Source organism: Wallemia mellicola (genome assembly GCF_000263375.1).
Source record: "Wallemia mellicola CBS 633.66 unplaced genomic scaffold WALSEscaffold_27, whole genome shotgun sequence".
Lineage (NCBI taxonomy): Eukaryota > Fungi > Basidiomycota > Wallemiomycetes > Wallemiales > Wallemiaceae > Wallemia > Wallemia mellicola.
In genome coordinates, this window is record NW_006531984.1 from 68839 (window position 1) to 86473 (window position 17635).

Sequence of the window (17635 nt, forward strand, 5' to 3'; positions counted from 1 at the left end):
AGAGGGAGCAGAGAAGGATATGAATAACGTGGTTTTCATCAATTAAGAGGAAATTAGAGTGTTACAATACAATATAATATCATTTGGTGCATTCATACTTTGAAGATCGCGAAAATACGTTATGTCCACCTAGAAATCACCCATATCACCACCGCCAAAATCACCATCTGCACCGTCCTGGTAGCCATCTTGATATGCGTCCTGTTGTGATTCGTCGAATTCATGCGCTAGGAAGGCACCACCTAGCATACCGGCACCTAAACCACCAGCCATAGGGAGCATACTGCCCATACCACCGCCCATGCGTCTACCCCCACCGACTGGTTGCTGTACGTCTGATATCTTTCAGTTATGTCATCTTTACGTTATAAAACTTACACATTGGCTGTTGTGGCTGCATGTATGATTGCTGTGGTTGCATGTACCCTTGTTGTGGTTGCATATATGGCTGCTGTTGACCGTATGAACTACCATACTGTTGTGGTTGTCCGTATCCAGCGTAGTTCTGGCCATATGACGGCTTGGAAGATCCAGATGATCCCAAACCTAACATAGATTTGAATTTACTTGATTTCGATTGTCTAGTCTACCCATGGTTAGTAGAAACCAACGCATTATCGTCTACTCACTTGTTGTGGTGGTGGCATCGGGCTGTTAGAACCCGGTTGCGGCATTGGGGAGTTATGACTAGACGAATACGGTGATCCACCTGCTGCCTCTGGAGGTGGTCCAGCTGGCGGTGCAAACGAGCTCTTAGATTGCTGATTGTAGCTCGGATCGTCCAGTGGATGTACCCATATGCTCACTGGTGGTTCAACGTTGGTATTTACGTAGAATGGTCTGTTATATTGGGGATCAAAATCCTTTATCCATCCTTGTGGAAGCGGTCTGTTATCGTCGTTCATATCAATGATGATAGTTATGATAGAAGATGTAATTACCTAATTAATCGTAATGTAAGAAGACAAAGACTAGCATTTCTGGATACTAGCAGATAATATGTCCTTGAGATAGATATCGGCCATTTTCATCATTCTCTTCGTGTTTTACCACCTGCGTCTCTCAGAAGCATACTTTGATTACAATTTCAGAAGCATTACGATAAGACAAGTATCTATATATATATATTACCATCGTCATTACTCAATCTTCTCAATCTCAGAGCACCTCTGACGACATCATTCTATATCACATCTACGAAATCGCACCTTTCTAATCGTTTCAATGCAGAATGTCCATACCATATACACCGGGTATGCGTGTCTATATCCTCCACTTTTCTTATCTTGCCATGTAGATGTACTCACCTAGATTAAACAAAGAAAGCATAGAAATTAGACAATATTTCAGAATTTAAGTCACAATAAGATATTTAAGGTATTAATGCAATAATACTCTTTTCGTAGAATAAACCTATGATCTGCCCAAAAATCCAAGGTGCAGGAGAAGTTTCCATATGAGCAAAAGAATTTATGAAAATAAAGGATGCAAAAAATTACTCCCTGTCTGGGAGTTGAACCCAGCTCTCCCGCGAATAGTTATACAACTGACAAGCGGGCGTACTAGCCGATATACTAACAAGGAATCTGAAAGTTCAAAATATTTTAATAATTTATTTTCTAAGCGTGGAAGACGCAGATCTAGCTCCAATTAAAAAATCATCATACTAGGAAGTATTGATGGACGCAGTTTAACTTTGTATCGTCTTAACAATATATTTAGATTTCATCATCATCATCATCATACTAGGACCTCAAAAACATCAGCCGGAAAGCTGACAGCTGCAAAAACCGCTAAGATCCTCAATGAACTACCCAGAGCGACACGGTGCCTAGCAACCCAGCTACGTACAGGCCACTTCCCTACGACTAAGTCATATCGATACCGATTCAAGCTAATCGACTCACCGAAATGCAGGACGTGCGGCATAGATGATAGCATCTCGCATAGAATATTTATATGTAGAAGACACATAATGGCACGAATCACTCTGCGAAAGTAGTCACGGCGTCCCTGACCAGAATAATAATAACGCGTATGTACAATGATTGGAGATACTCAATATGGTGTGTTGGCGCCCTAAGTGAAGTAACCTTCAGATATTGGTTACCTAACTAGTTGTGCCCGCAGAGATGTATATTGGAGGATGACAAATAGCAATCAAAGCAAAATCAACAAGTACGTTTGGAAGGATAAATTAAATGGTATATATGATAGTTTTTTTTTTCTAAAAGACCGTGATTTTTATGTATCATTGCTTCTTCGATTTCAAGAAGAGTTGACCGGTCCTAAATCAGGTGTGTTTGTTATTAAGTATCCTTCTGCGGTCATACTATATTAGCCTTTCCATCATCCTAAAGTCCATGTCATCGACCATGATGAATTGTGCTACTCACCCCAAAGCTCGACCTCAGTAACGGTCGTTTCAAAAAGTGCCTTGTGAAGCCTGTCTGTAAGTTTGCGGTAAGACTTTCAAGCTTGAGCCGGTGTTGCAAGACTCCAAAACGTGTACAGATTCAGGATTGCAGGCTCATGTTAGATTGAATAGAGGTCAGAGCAGATATGTTTGTTATGCATATCTCCAACGGCCTATTGTAGAGATTCTCAGTTGGAGCTGGCAAAGTATAAGATGGCTTGTGCTGGAAACTTTTAAGGAACTCGATTTTAACGTAAGACGAACACAACAAATACAAAAAATTACAAGTACTTTTCTATCCTGCGTGTTTTACTGAAGGCTTCTTTACCATATCTACTAACCTGACGTTCTAACAATTGGATAATTTTTTCCTTTGACATTACGGGGTACTTCCTAGGCCGATGTTACTAGATCTTTACATGTCCGCCGCACAGTCTACTGCACCTTCTAGGAATGACATCCTTGTTTTCCAAACACAATTCATTTCAGTATCTCAGGTTGTTAGGATTCTACTTGGATGTTTCATTTAATCATAAAAAAGTCTATCATCACTTACGAAAGTCACACCATTCCTTTTTATATACAACCTACGATTGGGTAGTGTAATCGTTCAAAAGTTTGACGAAGAAGATCCGCGTAAGTAGGCCCCTAAAGTCGTATAAAAGCAAAAGTTAGATAACCATCCCCATATAATATAGTATCTTCTGAGATCAATAGATCATGAAAAAGATAGTATAAAGAATTTTTAGGCATAGGTGCCTCAGAATAGTCATTCAGACTGTCCGCTTATTATGATTAGATGCCGTTTGCCGCGTCCTTTGAACAACCTAGCCTGAGTAACTCATTTGATTATTTATAGCTCTAGATCAACGCAACAATCTATTTTTGATATGTATATCTCCTCAAGTTGTTATTAAGCTGATCGCATGGATTATTTAACTTTAGAGGGTGGTACCTGTCTATTTCACGTGATGTGAGAAGATCTCACATGAGCAACGCATAACTATAATTCTGTCGCTTTTATTTACCTTCAAACAGCATAACTATTGTGAAGTTTATTCAAAGTGCATTACATAATTGAATTTGTTAGACAAACCCCTACTCGATTTAAGTTTAGACTTTTAGCCCCCACTTACAAGGAATCCACTTTGAAGCAGTTTGGTAACACAGGAAATGAAATATCACAGATAAACAGCTTACTTGTTAGCTTACATCTTGGCACTACTCGTCCTGATAATTGTTGGGAATGGTGCAGCGGTTCAGATAGTTTCCATAGATGGGAACACATTAAAAGTGTGATAGAGCAAACCCAAACTCAACACATATTTCACTATGTTGAGTATTCTTGGTAGTCAAAAAGTGTCGATAACGATATCCTCTTCATATCCAAGCTGGGACGCGAAGCAACGAGAATTTTACTCTAGATGACGTTAAAGGCCCTGTGCAAGTGATACGTGGTATTAAAATTGAGAAGAGACAATCAGGTAACTCGCCTCCTCATGGATAGCTTGGAGATACGTTCCAGGGGCGTTCGGACTCGGTGAACTAGTTTTGTCAGTTATCTGGACATAGATACTTTGATTAATAATTTCGAACTTGCTGATGCTTTGGAAACAGTAGGAGACGAGTATATAACAACTGAATTAGCAACCAATTTTACATGTATGATGAGACAATACTTCCACGTGGACGGGTTGGATTTCAATGAAGTTACAAGGTCATTTCTTTTGTCCAACGTGAGAGGTTATATTAGGGGTTATGGCCTCACAACTAGGCAGATGGTTGTTGTAACGAAATTTGCCTTCTCTTATCCCATCACACATATAGATTGTACCCCTGATCAAATAGGTACAATGGCTTGGAGAATGGCAGATACACTTGGAATAGGAGGTACAATTTGGCCCAATTATGAGCCTAATTATGAGCCTACCAATGACAATCCATTTCCTTCTAGCGATTTTGCCATCAATTCTGGTATAATTAATGATGGATCTGATAGTATTATCATAGATGAAGAACAGTATGCTACACTTTTTGATAACATTGCAGAGCCTGTTAGTCACGGCCCGCAAACAAGAGATTTGGATTACAGTTGCATTGGTAGAGATATATGGTACGCCAAGGACTATAGAGGCGTAAGCAGTTATGCTATTTCGACTGACACTCAAGGTGAATGTGTCCCAAATTTGAAGAATTGAGATTACCACCAATTTCTTAGGAATTTTTCTTTCTTTGGATAGATGCAATTCATTTAAGGAGTAAACTTTTTTGGTTAGTTTATTTAGGAAGTATTTTGTTACTTTGGTATACGGATTGTTTATTGATCATTTTCTCGCAATTTTGTATCTCATTGTCATTTTCATTGTTTCATTTTTACTTCTGATGCCAACGTTCGTGGTTATTAAGCTGGTTTCGCACCTAACAAATAATTTGACACTGTATTTCGGCACCACTATAGGAATCACAACAAAGTAGGGCTTGCTAGAGCGCGTGAAAGAATCAGATTGGATAAAGCTTATTTGTCATACATCTGTTAGGCTAGTAAATAAGTAGTTAAGATTCCATTGATGACATGAGACGCAAAAGTGGAGAAAACGTCACCTGAAGTAGCTTATTGTTGGTATTTGTAGATTATTGCTAGAAATATTCTTCCAAATACTTTGAATGGCGGGCATAATTGCGATTAATGCGGTGAATAGCAAGAAATTAATAACAAACTAATGTGAAACACCCGACGTTTCCGTGCTAATATATGGTAACAAACATGTTAAAGACCGTTTTAGGATGGATTCGATTAGCCGAGTAGCTTTAGGGTCTTTTTTATCACACTTTAATGAGTCCTTGTCGAAAATTTAGTTGTAACTTGAGGCACCAGAACCATATTTCATGTGAAAAATGAACACAATCTGAAAAATGTTTTAATATTTCAATGAACAAACTCTTCATTTTTACGCTATTGACTTTACTTGAGGATCTCGCAATGATGGTGTTTCTTGCAGCAAACCGCTATCCATTTTATTATAAAACATGACAATCCTGACTTAATTTCTATATCCCTCATTGTGAAAATTATGATATTGGAAGTGCTGGCAAAGGCTACGTTCACTAGTAAATAGTGTAAAGCCGAAGAAAATGAAGAGTTTTGATAGGGGATTATAAACTTCAAAAATTGAAAAAGGACAACAAAAAATGTAGTAAACCAAAATACTGGAGAAATTATAGAATAACTCATATGATAGAACTCCTAAAACCATGAAATTTTTGTGCGTTTTCTCCATAAGTTAACGTTTTACTGAGGAATTTTACTTGCAGTTGTTCCAAGTTTCCCTCTGGTTCGAAGAGGTTACATATGCTTTTGTATACGTTGGTAGCTATGCGTGTCTCATAATCTATATCGATGGATTTGAAAATGTCGGTTGAGATCGACAATGTTAACATATTCCATAATCTTTTGTTTCTTTTCTTAAATGTGTGCTGATTATTGATAATTTCTGCGTGTGAGTATACAGTTTTGGTCTATCTCCATTTCGTTTTCTTCTGGACATTGGTCCTCTTATTTAATAGTTCTGTAGCATGAAAGAATTTTCTATGATTCTTAATATTTTATCATATATTAAGCCAGCTCTATACGAATATAGATGTGATGACATACAACAAATTATTCTTTTACAACTCATCATGCACTTGATATGTGTAATGCCACCTATTACCATCCGCATAGTCATTATTGTAGTAGGATTCGCACTGGGTTGGTCCTATACCTCCTTGGGTATCCCCATTAGCTACCTGGAGTTTGCCCCACTTACCTAATTGACCGTTGATATCAATGCGTATATTATCAGCACCTAATTCATCTAGACGTCCTAACAGGTCGTAAGACATCTGTTCTATGGTATCAACAGGTACATTAGGATAATGCTCTTGGTTGAGACCAAAGCTCTGGCTGTTGGCTGCATAAGAATAAACCCAACGATCATTATTACCTATCTGTCTCTTCACCCCTTCTTCCATTAAATAATTAAGGGAAGATACCTCATGGGTCCTGGTTTCACTATAAAATCGATGTATAACCGCAGGGTGATGTCCATAAGGACTTTCTTCATCTTTAACATTGAAAACATGAAAAACACTATCATCTTCATAACTTTCCCACTGCTCACTGCCTTCCACATCAGCCACTGAAAAAGAACCAAATTTAATTCTGTTTTCTGGTGATGTCCTCTCGTAGTCCTCTAAAACAGAAATAGGCAGCGTGGTCATTGATGAAAATCCTTTATTTACTTCATATGATTCTCTCTTGAAGGCACCTGTTTCTTGGCCATACCTGCCTATACCATAAATAGCTGCTATAAGTATTTCAAAGAGTACTGCTTGTAAACATTCTCTGCCATTAATTACTCCATTACGCCGAGTACATCTATCAACTACAGCAAAAAATCCCCCTGCAAAGGCTCCTCCTCCTAAGGTGACCATGTCTGTACTGGCTTGGTAGGCCAGAGCAATAGATATAATGGCGACGAATAAAATCATCCCAATTCTAAGCATACTATATAAATGTTGATACAAGAAGATAAGCAGCAGGTGGGGTCCTTATATAAAGTTGTTTTTTTTAAAAAAAAAGAAAAGGAAATAATATGTTTCGTTATATATATATACATATTATGTTGTGATCATTCAAGGTTGTTGTTTTTGTGCAATATGGTCTTCTCATATAGTCTTCACTGTCCGCATATTCCTTGTCATCCTCTTGCTGTCCTATTTTCCCCACTGCGTCGCAGTGTTCCCCTTTTGTCTAATATAACACCTTGCTCCTTCCATCCTAGTTAATGAATGATTTTGTGTGTTCACCCTGTATCGGTATCCTGACATCATCGAATCACAAATTGGACATGACAGTGGCTATGGGTAAACAGAAAGTTGAGAAAGCGGCATGACCAGATAATACCCCGGTCTTTGCCATAAAGGTTTCACACAGATAATAGAACCCATATTGATAAAGATAGCGAATAGCTCCATGCACCTTGGACATTACCCAAATGTTTCAAAGAAGCGACATGTATTGTCATTCCAAAGCCGAATAAGAAGTCATACCGAGAAGCGAGTAGCTATCGTCAATTCGATGCACCAATCAACTTCTCATTATAAGGAATATTGATGGACGCAGCTAAATTTTGTATCGTCTTAACGATATATTCAGATTTCATCATCATCATCACAATAATCATTAAGAATAATTAGTAACTTTTTGAAATGTATTTGGCATAGTTGCGGATGATTTGGTTCATTATTGCATCAGTATAATAAATTGGATTGTTATCACTCGGTGATTAACAATGAGGAAACCAATTAATTGCCTTAGATGGTAAGCTACGCTTATATGAAATGAATTGGGCTTTTGATATTAATTGCATCTAGATTTCGAGGAGTCAGAGATGATTTTGAAGTGATGCCGTATGGCACATTCACCATTGCGGGCTCTGTTTGGATTTTGTGATTTTGAAGAGATTTTTTTTTAAAAGAAAAAAAACATTGTAATGATCAGTACTTCAAATGTATATCGATATCTAAGTGCAAGTTTTCATTCACCAAGTTTAGGAGAACACCGTAGGCATTAAAATGGTGTATATTGCTCTCCAAAGCAAATGAGTCTGATTTATGCATGCAATTTAGCCGTGAAAATGATGTAACTTGATCCCTGTTTCATTCAGAACAATGGCATAGCAAAAATCATAGCAAGATTAGATTCAACTCGGAAGCCTAAGAAATTATTCCGAGTTAAAATAGCCTTACTTATATATAATATCAACTGAGCACTGTGCGTATTGGAAGTCGGAAAATGTTGTTCGTCAAGGCGAATGAAGAAAAGATGGCTTAGGTATGTGAAAGCCAGGGGTGCACAGCAGTTCAAGCCAGTTTACATACTATGAAAACTTTCGAACTCTGAAATCGATCACATCAGTCTGCATGGATATCTATTAATGGTGTTATTTTAAAGAAACATGTAAATATAAAGTGAATCTAATTATGCACAGCATGCTGCTCCGCGTAGTAGCCCCTGTGCGGCAAGACACTCGATGTGATGATACCGTGGAGCAAAGTGAGACGAAAGCAAAACAAAGCTAATAAATTGACCGATTCGTAATAGAAAATCTAGACAGTGCCCAAATTAAGAACTTTTGATATATTTTCAACGATTAAATCACATCGCGCTTGAGATAGAAGCTACTTCAACATAGACCATCACGATTGGATGTCAACCTATTCAAACAAAAGCAAGACACTACCTCCAGCATTGAGCAATGCGGGTAGTGCCAGGGGCTCACATAGGACACCGCCTGCGCCGAAATCGGTGAAATCCAATCAGACTCGCAAGTCACACAGGAATACGCCAAGCAGAATGGAAGTTTTACGAGAGAACAGTAATGTGTATTCGATAGATACTAGTGTTGGTAATAAGTCGAAAATTCCTTCGCCGGTCGAGTGAGTGTTACTTTCGTTGGGGATCTTATCAGCTAACTGGATGCCATAGCGAAGCGACAATCAAGGACCTCAAATCAAAGTCGCGTACGGGAACAGTTTACGCGCCTTCAATCGTCCAGGAGAGACCTCACGATGAACCAAGCTTGCGTTCGGAGTTACTGACTGAGGCTCCTGAAGAGCACGAGCGCGCTGGGGACAGCAAGCTCTCCGAATTGAGAGCTCGTTTGGAAGCTCTAGTTACTGAAGGAACTGGTCCAAATCTCGGAAATTTTGGTGATGCCGCGGATCATGATGGGATGGGCACTGTTCGGGCAGCATCTGTGGCCCCTACCGCCGAGCCAATCCCTAGGAGCCTCCATGGTGGTCCTAGAAGTATTAAGAATTATGTTCCTTCGATACACCACTCACATCATGCGGAGATAGAGGAAGCTTCTCCTGTTCAGCCTGAAATACCTGTTATTGTGGAGAACGCACATGAACATCAACATGAGCATTCCAACGAGCATCCTGGAGACCATGTCGAGCATATAACCATACATCATCACCATCACCATGATAATGGGTCGCATGCGCCTTCTCAAGCTCATAGTCGTGCTCCTTCACGTATGGCATCCAATTTAGGACCCTCACGTGCTCCTTCACGCCATTCGTACGCGCCTTCGCATCAACGCTCGCATGCACCTTCTCACAACTCGAATGGAGGATCGTCGCATTCTCATGATCCTCATCATGATTATAACCATCACTATGATCACTCACACCACGATTACTTACACCACGATCAACCACAAAACGGACATTCACACCACGATCATTCACACAATCACTCTCCTGTCCATGAACATGTCATACATCACGACCACATCGTCCATGACCATGATATACCTCCACACATGGCACCATACGTCACTCAAGAAGCCGACCGTCGTCGCGAGTCCTCACAAATGGAGAGAGAGTTGCTCGAGATTGTCGGTACGGCCGAAGAATCAGAAAACGAGATGCGTAAAGTAATCACGAAACTACAACGTAAACTTCAAGATGCAGTGCAAGGCAAGGAATCAGACGAGGCAACGCTCAAGGGTCTCCAGGAAGCTCTCCGCGATGCAGAAGCGCGTGGATTAGCGCTAGCACAGGCAAGGAAGGAAGCAGAGATCGCGGCAGCTAATGAAACACGCCGCATCGAAGGATATAGATACAGAGACGGTGAGAGACATCGTGAGCTGGCTCACGCGGGTGATATGATTAGGCAACTCCAGATTGATCTCGACGATGCGGAAGAAGAGGTCTTATTTTTACGTCAGAGAGCACACAAAGCGGATATTGTTGTATGTTGCCTTTTATCTGCTTGTGAAAATTACTAACGAAACTCAGGAAGCTGAACGCAGGGGACGTAACCAAGAGCGCGAGAAGAGGCGTAAGGAGAAAGATCGAGAGCGTGAGAGGAAAGCTTTGGCTGCTGCGAATGCTGCCGTGGTGTCTAATCCAAATGGGGCGAGACATCACATACCACAGCACCATCGTTCGCCAAGTACCCAAGCACCATCTACACACACTGCGACATCTCCACGTATGGAGAATGGTCACTCACGCGCTAACTCGCTTTATGAACCGCGTCGCAGGCCAAGTCATAGGCACTCCTACACTCAACACCAACACCATCATAGTCAGCCACAGCAATATCAGCAACCACCTGCAATGATGAATGATCACTTACAAGCTGGACCATATGGACCAGCTGGTGGACATTCACCTCATCACAGCTCACCTGGAGGTCCCGATCAAATGTCAATCTATCCGCCCTCGACAGTCCCAGATCCACGATTGGGTCCATATAGAGCACCACGTCCAGAACGTGCTGAAGGATTGCAAAACTACTACGAACCACCGGGATGGCCGCGGAGACCGCCAACGATGACAGATGCGCCATCAGTTCAGCCACCTCCAAGTATACAAGCGAATGGAAGTCCTATCGTAGAGTCATCACAACCACCATTGGGTGTTGTTAACCAGCCGTCGCAACCAGAGAACCTCGCTGCTCTGGGACAAAGCGACGGCGATTATTATCGGCGTCCCTCCTACTCAGCCACTCAGCAAGGAGGAAACGTTCCTGAACCCATACATCCCTATGAAACTGGAGGAGGAAGACCAGCAGGACAACCATATAATCCCGTTATCGTCGAACCAGGACAAGAAACGGGGATTGAAATACAAAATGAAATGGGTCCTCGATCAGCTTTAGGATTGAACGGCGGGGGCATAAGCAGAGTCCATACACCTATACCACCTGGAGGATTAGGTGGTGTAAGCAGAGGTGCCACACCCGTACCGGAGATCAATCTCCAACCGCCTTCTTTGAAAGGTACGCCAATGCCACGCTTGGATCCAGCTGGTGTGCCGCTCCCAGAATCTGTTTACGGTGGATCGAATTACACACATCAAACAGGTCACCACAGCCATCATCATAGCCTTCCACATAGCCATCCAAACAGCCATCCTCATAGTCATCATCACCGCAACCCATCTCTTCAATCATTTGGTGATCCTGCAGGTATACCATTACCTCACAGCAGACCTGGCTCTTCGATGTATCAACACCCGCATCTAGGTAGCACTGGTACAGGATTGGGTATTCAGCGCGCGCCTTCAATGATGCACACACCTCGACACGCAAGTAACATACCCTTACCAGAATCAGTCATGGGTTCGCCAAGGATGTCAGAAGGTACGGCGTATAGAGGTATGCCACCAATACAACCAGTACATCCAATTAGCGAGGCTGCTGCTAGATCACCGACCATGTCTGCATTACCATTCCCTCCATCACCAAGTGTACGAAGTGCACAAGCGCCACTAGGACCGGATATACACCCTCTTAGCCAGGCAGCAGGGAATGGAAGACAGTCTGTACCACCAGGCGCTCCACCAGGTGCACCACCTATATGACTAGATCGAGGCAAAGGCCTCTGGCAGGGCTTCGTTGATCGTGTTAAGCAGTACTACTGAGACAACATAAATGGAAATAACGGATTATCAAAGTTCTATCAATTAGTTTTATCAAACTTTAACTTTAATCATTAAATCATTAATTTTGCCCTCTTGTAAAGTGTTTATACATTAGCTAGACTTTTTTGTTGAATCCAAATGGGGTCTGCCACCAGAGAGTGTGTTTCCACTCTGCTTAGCATTCTTATCGCCTAATTTGCTAGCTACAGGGCTTCCCTTTGGATTTGCCGCTGTTGTTCCCCCTGCAAATGGCTTTCCTGTCTTTGTTGGATTAGATGATGTCATAAGTTGAGCGAGAAACTCACTTCCTGCTCGACACCTTCAGCTGAGGAGGTAGGATCTGGTTTGGAGGGATCGTAGGCAGAGTCTGATTGGGCAATTTCGTCTGGGGAAGGACCACCTGGGGTTGATTGCTCTTGTACGCCTACGCCTTTGTCTTGTGTCTTTGAGAGTACTCTCGAGGATGTACTAATAGTAGACAGTTGTAAAGGCTTGTTTGCTCTACTGAATACTCTTGCAATATTGAACATCATCGTTGTTGTAAGAGAATACTCCACAGGGAGGAAATCTAGTAACTGATGAATGTCGTATTAATAAATCTTCTCAATAAACTAAACTACAATCTTCTATCAGATTTCGCTCTCTCTACAATACAGCCAAGATGTCGTTATCGAGAGTGGCAGCAGCAGCCCAATCTGTGGCGCCAAAAGTTGCTACTAAAGGCGCAATAGGCGGTGCAGCTAGAGTTCTCCGTGGTAGCGTCACAAAAGTAGGAAAAATGGACAAAACTGCGACAGTTTCTGTGGATAGACAGGTTGAGCATCCATTGACTAGTAAAGTACGTTTTATAGTACATATATAGTCTTTTATTAATAAATACTCTCAGTTAGTCACCCGCACTACAAAATTACTCGTACACGATCCTACAAACGCCATGGAAGAAGGCAACTCAGTTATCGTGAAAGCTTGCAGACCATTATCTAGACGCAAACATTACGTTCTCGACAGCATACTAGACCCAAGAGAGAATCAAAGTCTACCAGATCCTTCTGACTTAAGAATCCCGCTCCCGAAGAAGAAAAACAAGTAATAAAAAATGCAATGTATTATACGTCTATAGAATAGTTTATTACAATTTCATACTGGCTGTGACATCTTGGCTTTGCTTAGCGTTCGCTGTCTTAGAAATCTGACTCTTGCGCTCATTAGCGAATGCCTCCTTAGTTTCCTTCTTTTCAACTTTCCTGTTTTGCTTGTCTGTCTTGGCTGCCTGCTTACGTGCTTTCTTTTCCTCTTTGGATTCGTTTCTATTCCGTGAAACTGTTTGCTTTTTAGGACGGCGAGCTGCTTCCTCTTCTTCTTCGCTTTCTTCATCTTCTACTTCTCCGTCTTCCCCAATCTCCATAGGGAATCCAGTCTTTGGATCGACGACGATTTGTACCTTTCTGACAGGCGCAACATCCTCTTTCTCAGCAAAAGCTACATGTCTCACTGGTCCTTCCTTTTTCTCCTTCTTTCTCCCACTGAGAAGATCCTGAGAACGGATCTTTGTTGGGTGGTTCTCAGTGTTGGTATACGTTGTTAAAATCGTCTGCGCATCCATTCTGTCCTCCTTTGCATCAACATCAAATGGCATTGGAATGTTGCTATTATCGTCTTCTTCTTCACCTGTAGCTATCCTATACGCTGAAGTGATACGTTTTGATGCTGCGTCTTCGTATTTCTTAATTTGATCGCCCTTTGGTGCGAGATCTGCCATTGCAAGTCTCATCGTTTGGAGTTTCTCAGCTGGAGTGTCACCTTCCAATTTTTGCTGGACTCTTCCACCAACAACTTCATACTTATCGAGGAACTCATCCAAGATGGAGTCAAAGTCTTCTCTTGAGTGCACATTAAGATCGCTTGTTGGATCAAAGCCTTCCTCTTCATCTTCCTCCTCATCCTCATCCTCTTCGCTGTTGTATTCTTCTTCAATCTGTGATATAGTGAGCAATAAGATTACTAAAGAAGATAACCACTCACTCTGTCGAATTGAGCATCAAGAGATTGTAAACCATCATTACGGAACATAGAACTACTTGACATAGAGTATCCACTAGCGTCTGAGCCAGCTTTACGAAGTTTTCTTCTCGTTCTTGCAGCACCAATACCTGTTCTGAGTGAACCAACGGTGTCTGCGCCTTCCGAATGGTAATCACTCATTTCTTCGAACTCGTCTTCATCGGATGGTAAATCGTCCGAGGCAGGTGGTGAAGGTTGATCTTTTGATGCTAACTTGAATTCTCTGAATTTCTGCATCCAATCTTCTGTATGGAATTGAGACAAATCTTCGCCATTAGCTTTTGCAGTCTCGTATTCTTGTCTTTCTCTCTCTTTACGAGCAGTAATCGCAGGGTCTTCCTCCTCGTCTGGACCGAAATCGATAACTTCATCTTTGCCTCTAAGACCGTCACCGAGGAGGTCGTCAAACCACTCATTGTCATCGTCCTCCTCGTCTAGCTCCTCCTCATTAAGGTCTTCGAGATAAGCTTCATCATCGAGTGCCTCCAAAGTCTGTCTGAGTGCAGGGTCCATATCAGGATTAAAACCTTGTAACTCTAAAGGAATAGACGCTTGGTTTTCATAAGCTCTCTTTATAGCTTCATCCTGTGCGTCCTTCTCCTGCTGCTGCCTTAGGATGAAAGATTTTTTCTCAGCTTTAGGATCAGGAGCAGTTATGAGGACACTATCTAACTCCTGACCGAAAGCGTCTTGTCCACCGATAGTACGCAAATGCTGCGTATAATCGTATTCCCTATCATCGTAATAAATACCAAAGTTTGCTGCATCGCCAGGTTTGACTGTCTTCTTATCAATTTGTTTGAGAACGCCTTTATCATCATTAGGATCCCTATCTTTATCAGACTGCGATTTGTGCACTAATTGAAATTTCTGTGCACCTGGTTTCTTGAATATCGATACTGGTGCCATCGTAGGGGGAGATGAAGGGAGATATCAATTTATAAGGAGAGATGAAGACGATAAATATAGTAAAATTTATTATTCAAGGCCTAAAATGTCATCATAATGGCTATCTACATGTTTACTTCTAACGTCCATCATGTCACGTAATCTAAAGAGGACAGCGAGAGATGACTTAGAAAACAAGCCAAAGAAAGCTAAACAAAATATTGGCTCAGATAGCGATAGCGAATTAAGCGATTTAGATAATAATTATCTTGATAGAAACCAGGATGACGGAGATAGCAATAATAAAGAGAAACCCACGAATGGTGACCTACCAGCTCTCAAGCAGGAGCCTTCTATTAAATCTGAAGAGCCTTCTCCTGTTAAGCAACCCAAGAAGGCGCCTTCAAAGACGCCAAAGAAGTCACAAACACCTAAAACTCCAATGTCACAAACGCCTGCGTCCCCTTCAAAACTGAAGGTTTGTTGTTTACTAGCTATCTTGCAAATTTACTAACAATCTAGTCTGAAAATGACGCAACTGACACACCAAAACAAGAACCAGACGAGGAGGACGACTACAAATGGTGGGTTCAACAAGACACACTCGGTGATGGCACACAGAGATGGACAACTTTGGAGCACAACGGTGTTTTCTTCCCACCAGAGTACGTCCCTCTACCAAAGGAGGTTCGAATGAAGTATGATGGTATGTCTATCTTATCATTTACGGTATTTTTCTGACTTTCCATAAAAGGCAAGAATGTTGAACTTTCCTTGGAAGCTGAAGAAGTCGCAGGCTTCTACGCCGCTGTCCTTGGTTCAGACCACGCTGCAGACCAAGTCTTTAACAAAAACTTTTTCAATGATTTCTTGGACATTCTGCGTAAACACCCACCTGTGAGTACCATACAAGTCAACTTACAATAGACTCACACTATCTCAGCTCGATGGCACAAAGATTCAAGAGTTCGAAAAGTGTGACTTCCAACCGATCAAAGACTACTTAGACCAAGAGAAGGAGAAGAAGAAAGCAATGACAAGAGATGAAAAGAAAGCCGCTAAGGAACAACGTGAAGAGATTGAGAAACCATTCACTCATTGCTTGTTGGACGGTCGTAAAGAGAAGGTTGGTAACTTCCGCATTGAACCACCTTCACTCTTTAGAGGACGTGGTGCTCACCCAAGGAAGGGTAAACTGAAGTTGCGCATAAAGCCTGAACAAATTACTATCAATATCGGCGAAGGCGCTAAAGTACCTGAGGCACCATCAGGTAGAAAATGGGGAAGCGTTCAACATGACAATACTGTCACTTGGTTGGCAATGTGGAAGGAGAATATCAATGGAAATTACAAATATGTCTATCTCGCTCCTGGTAGTACCTTAAAAGGTCAAAGTGATATGAGCAAGTTCGAAAAAGCCAGAGAGCTAAAAGTTAGTGGTGATTATTTAATGAGACCCATCTAACAACCTGTTTAGCAACATATAGGACGAATTCGGGAAGATTACGAGGCTGACCTTAACAACAAGGTCATGTACGACAGACAGAGAGCTACTGCCGTCTACCTCGTCGATAGACTCGCACTTCGTGCTGGTAATGAAAAAGGTGAAGATGAAGCTGACACCGTCGGTTGTTGTTCTTTGAGATGTGAACACGTTATGTTAAGACCACCAAACCTTGTCACCTTTGATTTCCTTGGTAAAGACAGTGTTAGATTCTATCAAGAGGATATTGAAGTTTCGCCCCAAGTTTTCAAGAATTTACGCATTTTCAAGAAAGAGCCAAAGGGTCCTCAAGATCCAATTTTTGATAGAATTCAAACAACGGTTCTTAACAAATATTTCGGTAAATTCATGAAAGGATTATCAGCAAAGGTTTTCCGTACTTACAATGCTTCAATTACTTTCCAAGAAGAGCTTCAGAATACACCAAAGGAGGGTACCGTCGCTGAAAAGTTATTGGCGTTCAACAGAGCTAATAGGAATGTTGCAATTCTCTGTAACCACCAGAAAAACGTTTCAAAAACCCATGGTGCTGCAATGGACAAAATGGGTGATAGACTCAAAGCTATAAAATATCAACGCAGGAAGATACGTCAAATGCTTGAACAAGTAGTTGAGGACAAGAAAGTATGGAAGGAAAATCCAAAGTTTAAGGAAGAGGAATCTGACCTTGACGATGAATGGATGGATGCTCATGAAGATAACGAACGTGAAAAAGACAAAGAGAGACAAAGAAAGAAATTTGAAAGAGGTAGGTATTCAGTTTGGAAAAGATTTCTTCTGACTGAATCTCTAGATAACGAAAAGCTTCGATCTGAAGACCAAAAAGAGATGAAACCACAAGAACTCGATGATAGATTGAATGATGTCGATGAAAAGTGGAAAACTATACAAAATGAACGCAGAAGTGGCAAGCCTGACGTCGGAAAGAAGTCTGAATCGAATCTCTTGACTTCCATGCAAAAGATCGAAGATCGTCTCGAAGCGTTCAGAGTGAACGCATCCAACAAGGATGAAATTAAGGATGTTTCACTCGGTACATCGAAGATCAACTATATCGATCCACGTATAACAGTTGCTTGGTGTAAGGAATATGACGTTCCAGTAGAGAAGGTCTTCGCTAAGACGCTCTTGACGAAGTTCACTTGGGCTATGGAAACGACACCAGATTGGAAATTCTAAAAAAAAGTTTAAAATACTTTAAATTACTAACAACTGCTTGCATACAAATTGACGAAAAATCCTGTAAACTTATAATGCATTATTGATAAACATGGCTATATTCG

The 17635-nt window shown here is 41.3% G+C and overlaps 8 protein-coding genes and 1 non-coding gene across 9 annotated transcripts; 4 read left to right on the forward strand and 5 right to left on the reverse strand.

Moving 5' to 3' along the window:
- Window positions 1-31: 31 nt before the first annotated feature.
- Window positions 32-970, reverse strand: WALSEDRAFT_61429 (hypothetical protein). The gene is made up of 4 exons (XM_006960386.1): window positions 942-970; window positions 630-888; window positions 379-586; window positions 32-335 (listed from the first exon to the last, which is right to left on the reverse strand). The coding sequence occupies exons 2-4, from the start codon at window positions 672-674 to the stop codon at window positions 130-132; spliced, it is 459 nt and encodes a 152-aa protein (XP_006960448.1). The 5' UTR covers window positions 675-888; window positions 942-970; the 3' UTR covers window positions 32-129.
- A 528-nt stretch (window positions 971-1498) lies between these two features.
- Window positions 1499-1584, reverse strand: WALSEDRAFT_t91. The gene has a single exon. It is a non-coding gene; the product is annotated as a tRNA-Asp (tRNA).
- A 1920-nt stretch (window positions 1585-3504) lies between these two features.
- On the forward strand, window positions 3505-4742 carry WALSEDRAFT_61430 (hypothetical protein). Its single transcript, XM_006960387.1, has one exon. It carries the CDS (start codon window positions 4081-4083, stop codon window positions 4612-4614), a length of 534 nt encoding a protein of 177 aa, XP_006960449.1. The 5' UTR covers window positions 3505-4080; the 3' UTR covers window positions 4615-4742.
- A 34-nt stretch (window positions 4743-4776) lies between these two features.
- Window positions 4777-6940, reverse strand: WALSEDRAFT_61431 (hypothetical protein). The gene has a single exon (XM_006960388.1). It carries the CDS (start codon window positions 6887-6889, stop codon window positions 6083-6085), a length of 807 nt encoding a protein of 268 aa, XP_006960450.1. The 5' UTR covers window positions 6890-6940; the 3' UTR covers window positions 4777-6082.
- A 2849-nt stretch (window positions 6941-9789) lies between these two features.
- Window positions 9790-11839, forward strand: WALSEDRAFT_52750 (hypothetical protein; the record flags this gene model as incomplete). The annotated part of the gene is made up of 2 exons (XM_006960389.1): window positions 9790-10221; window positions 10268-11839. The coding sequence occupies 2 exons, from the start codon at window positions 9790-9792 to the stop codon at window positions 11837-11839; spliced, it is 2004 nt and encodes a 667-aa protein (XP_006960451.1).
- Window positions 11840-11998: 159 nt separating this feature from the next.
- WALSEDRAFT_58695 (hypothetical protein) lies at window positions 11999-12557 on the reverse strand. Its single transcript, XM_006960390.1, has 2 exons — window positions 12205-12557; window positions 11999-12160 (listed from the first exon to the last, which is right to left on the reverse strand). Exons 1-2 carry the CDS (start codon window positions 12430-12432, stop codon window positions 12011-12013), a joined length of 378 nt encoding a protein of 125 aa, XP_006960452.1. The 5' UTR covers window positions 12433-12557; the 3' UTR covers window positions 11999-12010.
- A 96-nt stretch (window positions 12558-12653) lies between these two features.
- Window positions 12654-12932, forward strand: WALSEDRAFT_8184 (nucleic acid-binding protein; the record flags this gene model as incomplete). Its single annotated transcript, XM_006960348.1, has 2 exons — window positions 12654-12737; window positions 12786-12932. Coding segments are annotated over 2 exons (231 nt in total), but the record flags the coding sequence as incomplete, so codon positions are not given.
- Window positions 12933-13028: 96 nt separating this feature from the next.
- WALSEDRAFT_58696 (hypothetical protein) lies at window positions 13029-14869 on the reverse strand (the record flags this gene model as incomplete). The annotated part of the gene is made up of 2 exons (XM_006960391.1): window positions 13029-13874; window positions 13922-14869. The coding sequence occupies 2 exons, from the start codon at window positions 14867-14869 to the stop codon at window positions 13029-13031; spliced, it is 1794 nt and encodes a 597-aa protein (XP_006960453.1).
- Window positions 14870-14999: 130 nt separating this feature from the next.
- WALSEDRAFT_30330 (putative DNA topoisomerase) lies at window positions 15000-17531 on the forward strand (the record flags this gene model as incomplete). Its single annotated transcript, XM_006960392.1, has 6 exons — window positions 15000-15326; window positions 15371-15554; window positions 15603-15745; window positions 15792-16280; window positions 16326-17100; window positions 17146-17531. 6 exons carry the CDS (start codon window positions 15000-15002, stop codon window positions 17529-17531), a joined length of 2304 nt encoding a protein of 767 aa, XP_006960454.1.
- Window positions 17532-17635: the final 104 nt, after the last annotated feature.

Coding starts and splice junctions, on each gene's coding strand:
- WALSEDRAFT_61429 (XM_006960386.1), bottom strand. CDS start 674: ATGCCGCAACCGGGTTCTAACAGCCCGATGCCACCACCACAACAA. Junction 587..629: donor CGATGCCACCACCACAACAA/GTGAGTAGACGA, acceptor AACCATGGGTAG/ACTAGACAATCGAAATCAAG. Junction 336..378: donor GCAGCCACAACAGCCAATGT/GTAAGTTTTATA, acceptor GAAAGATATCAG/ACGTACAGCAACCAGTCGGT.
- WALSEDRAFT_61430 (XM_006960387.1), top strand. CDS start 4,081: ATGATGAGACAATACTTCCACGTGGACGGGTTGGATTTCAATGAAGTT.
- WALSEDRAFT_61431 (XM_006960388.1), bottom strand. CDS start 6,889: ATGGTCACCTTAGGAGGAGGAGCCTTTGCAGGGGGATTTTTTGCTGTA.
- WALSEDRAFT_58695 (XM_006960390.1), bottom strand. CDS start 12,432: ATGATGTTCAATATTGCAAGAGTATTCAGTAGAGCAAACAAGCCTTTA. Junction 12,161..12,204: donor CTGAAGGTGTCGAGCAGGAA/GTGAGTTTCTCG, acceptor AATCCAACAAAG/ACAGGAAAGCCATTTGCAGG.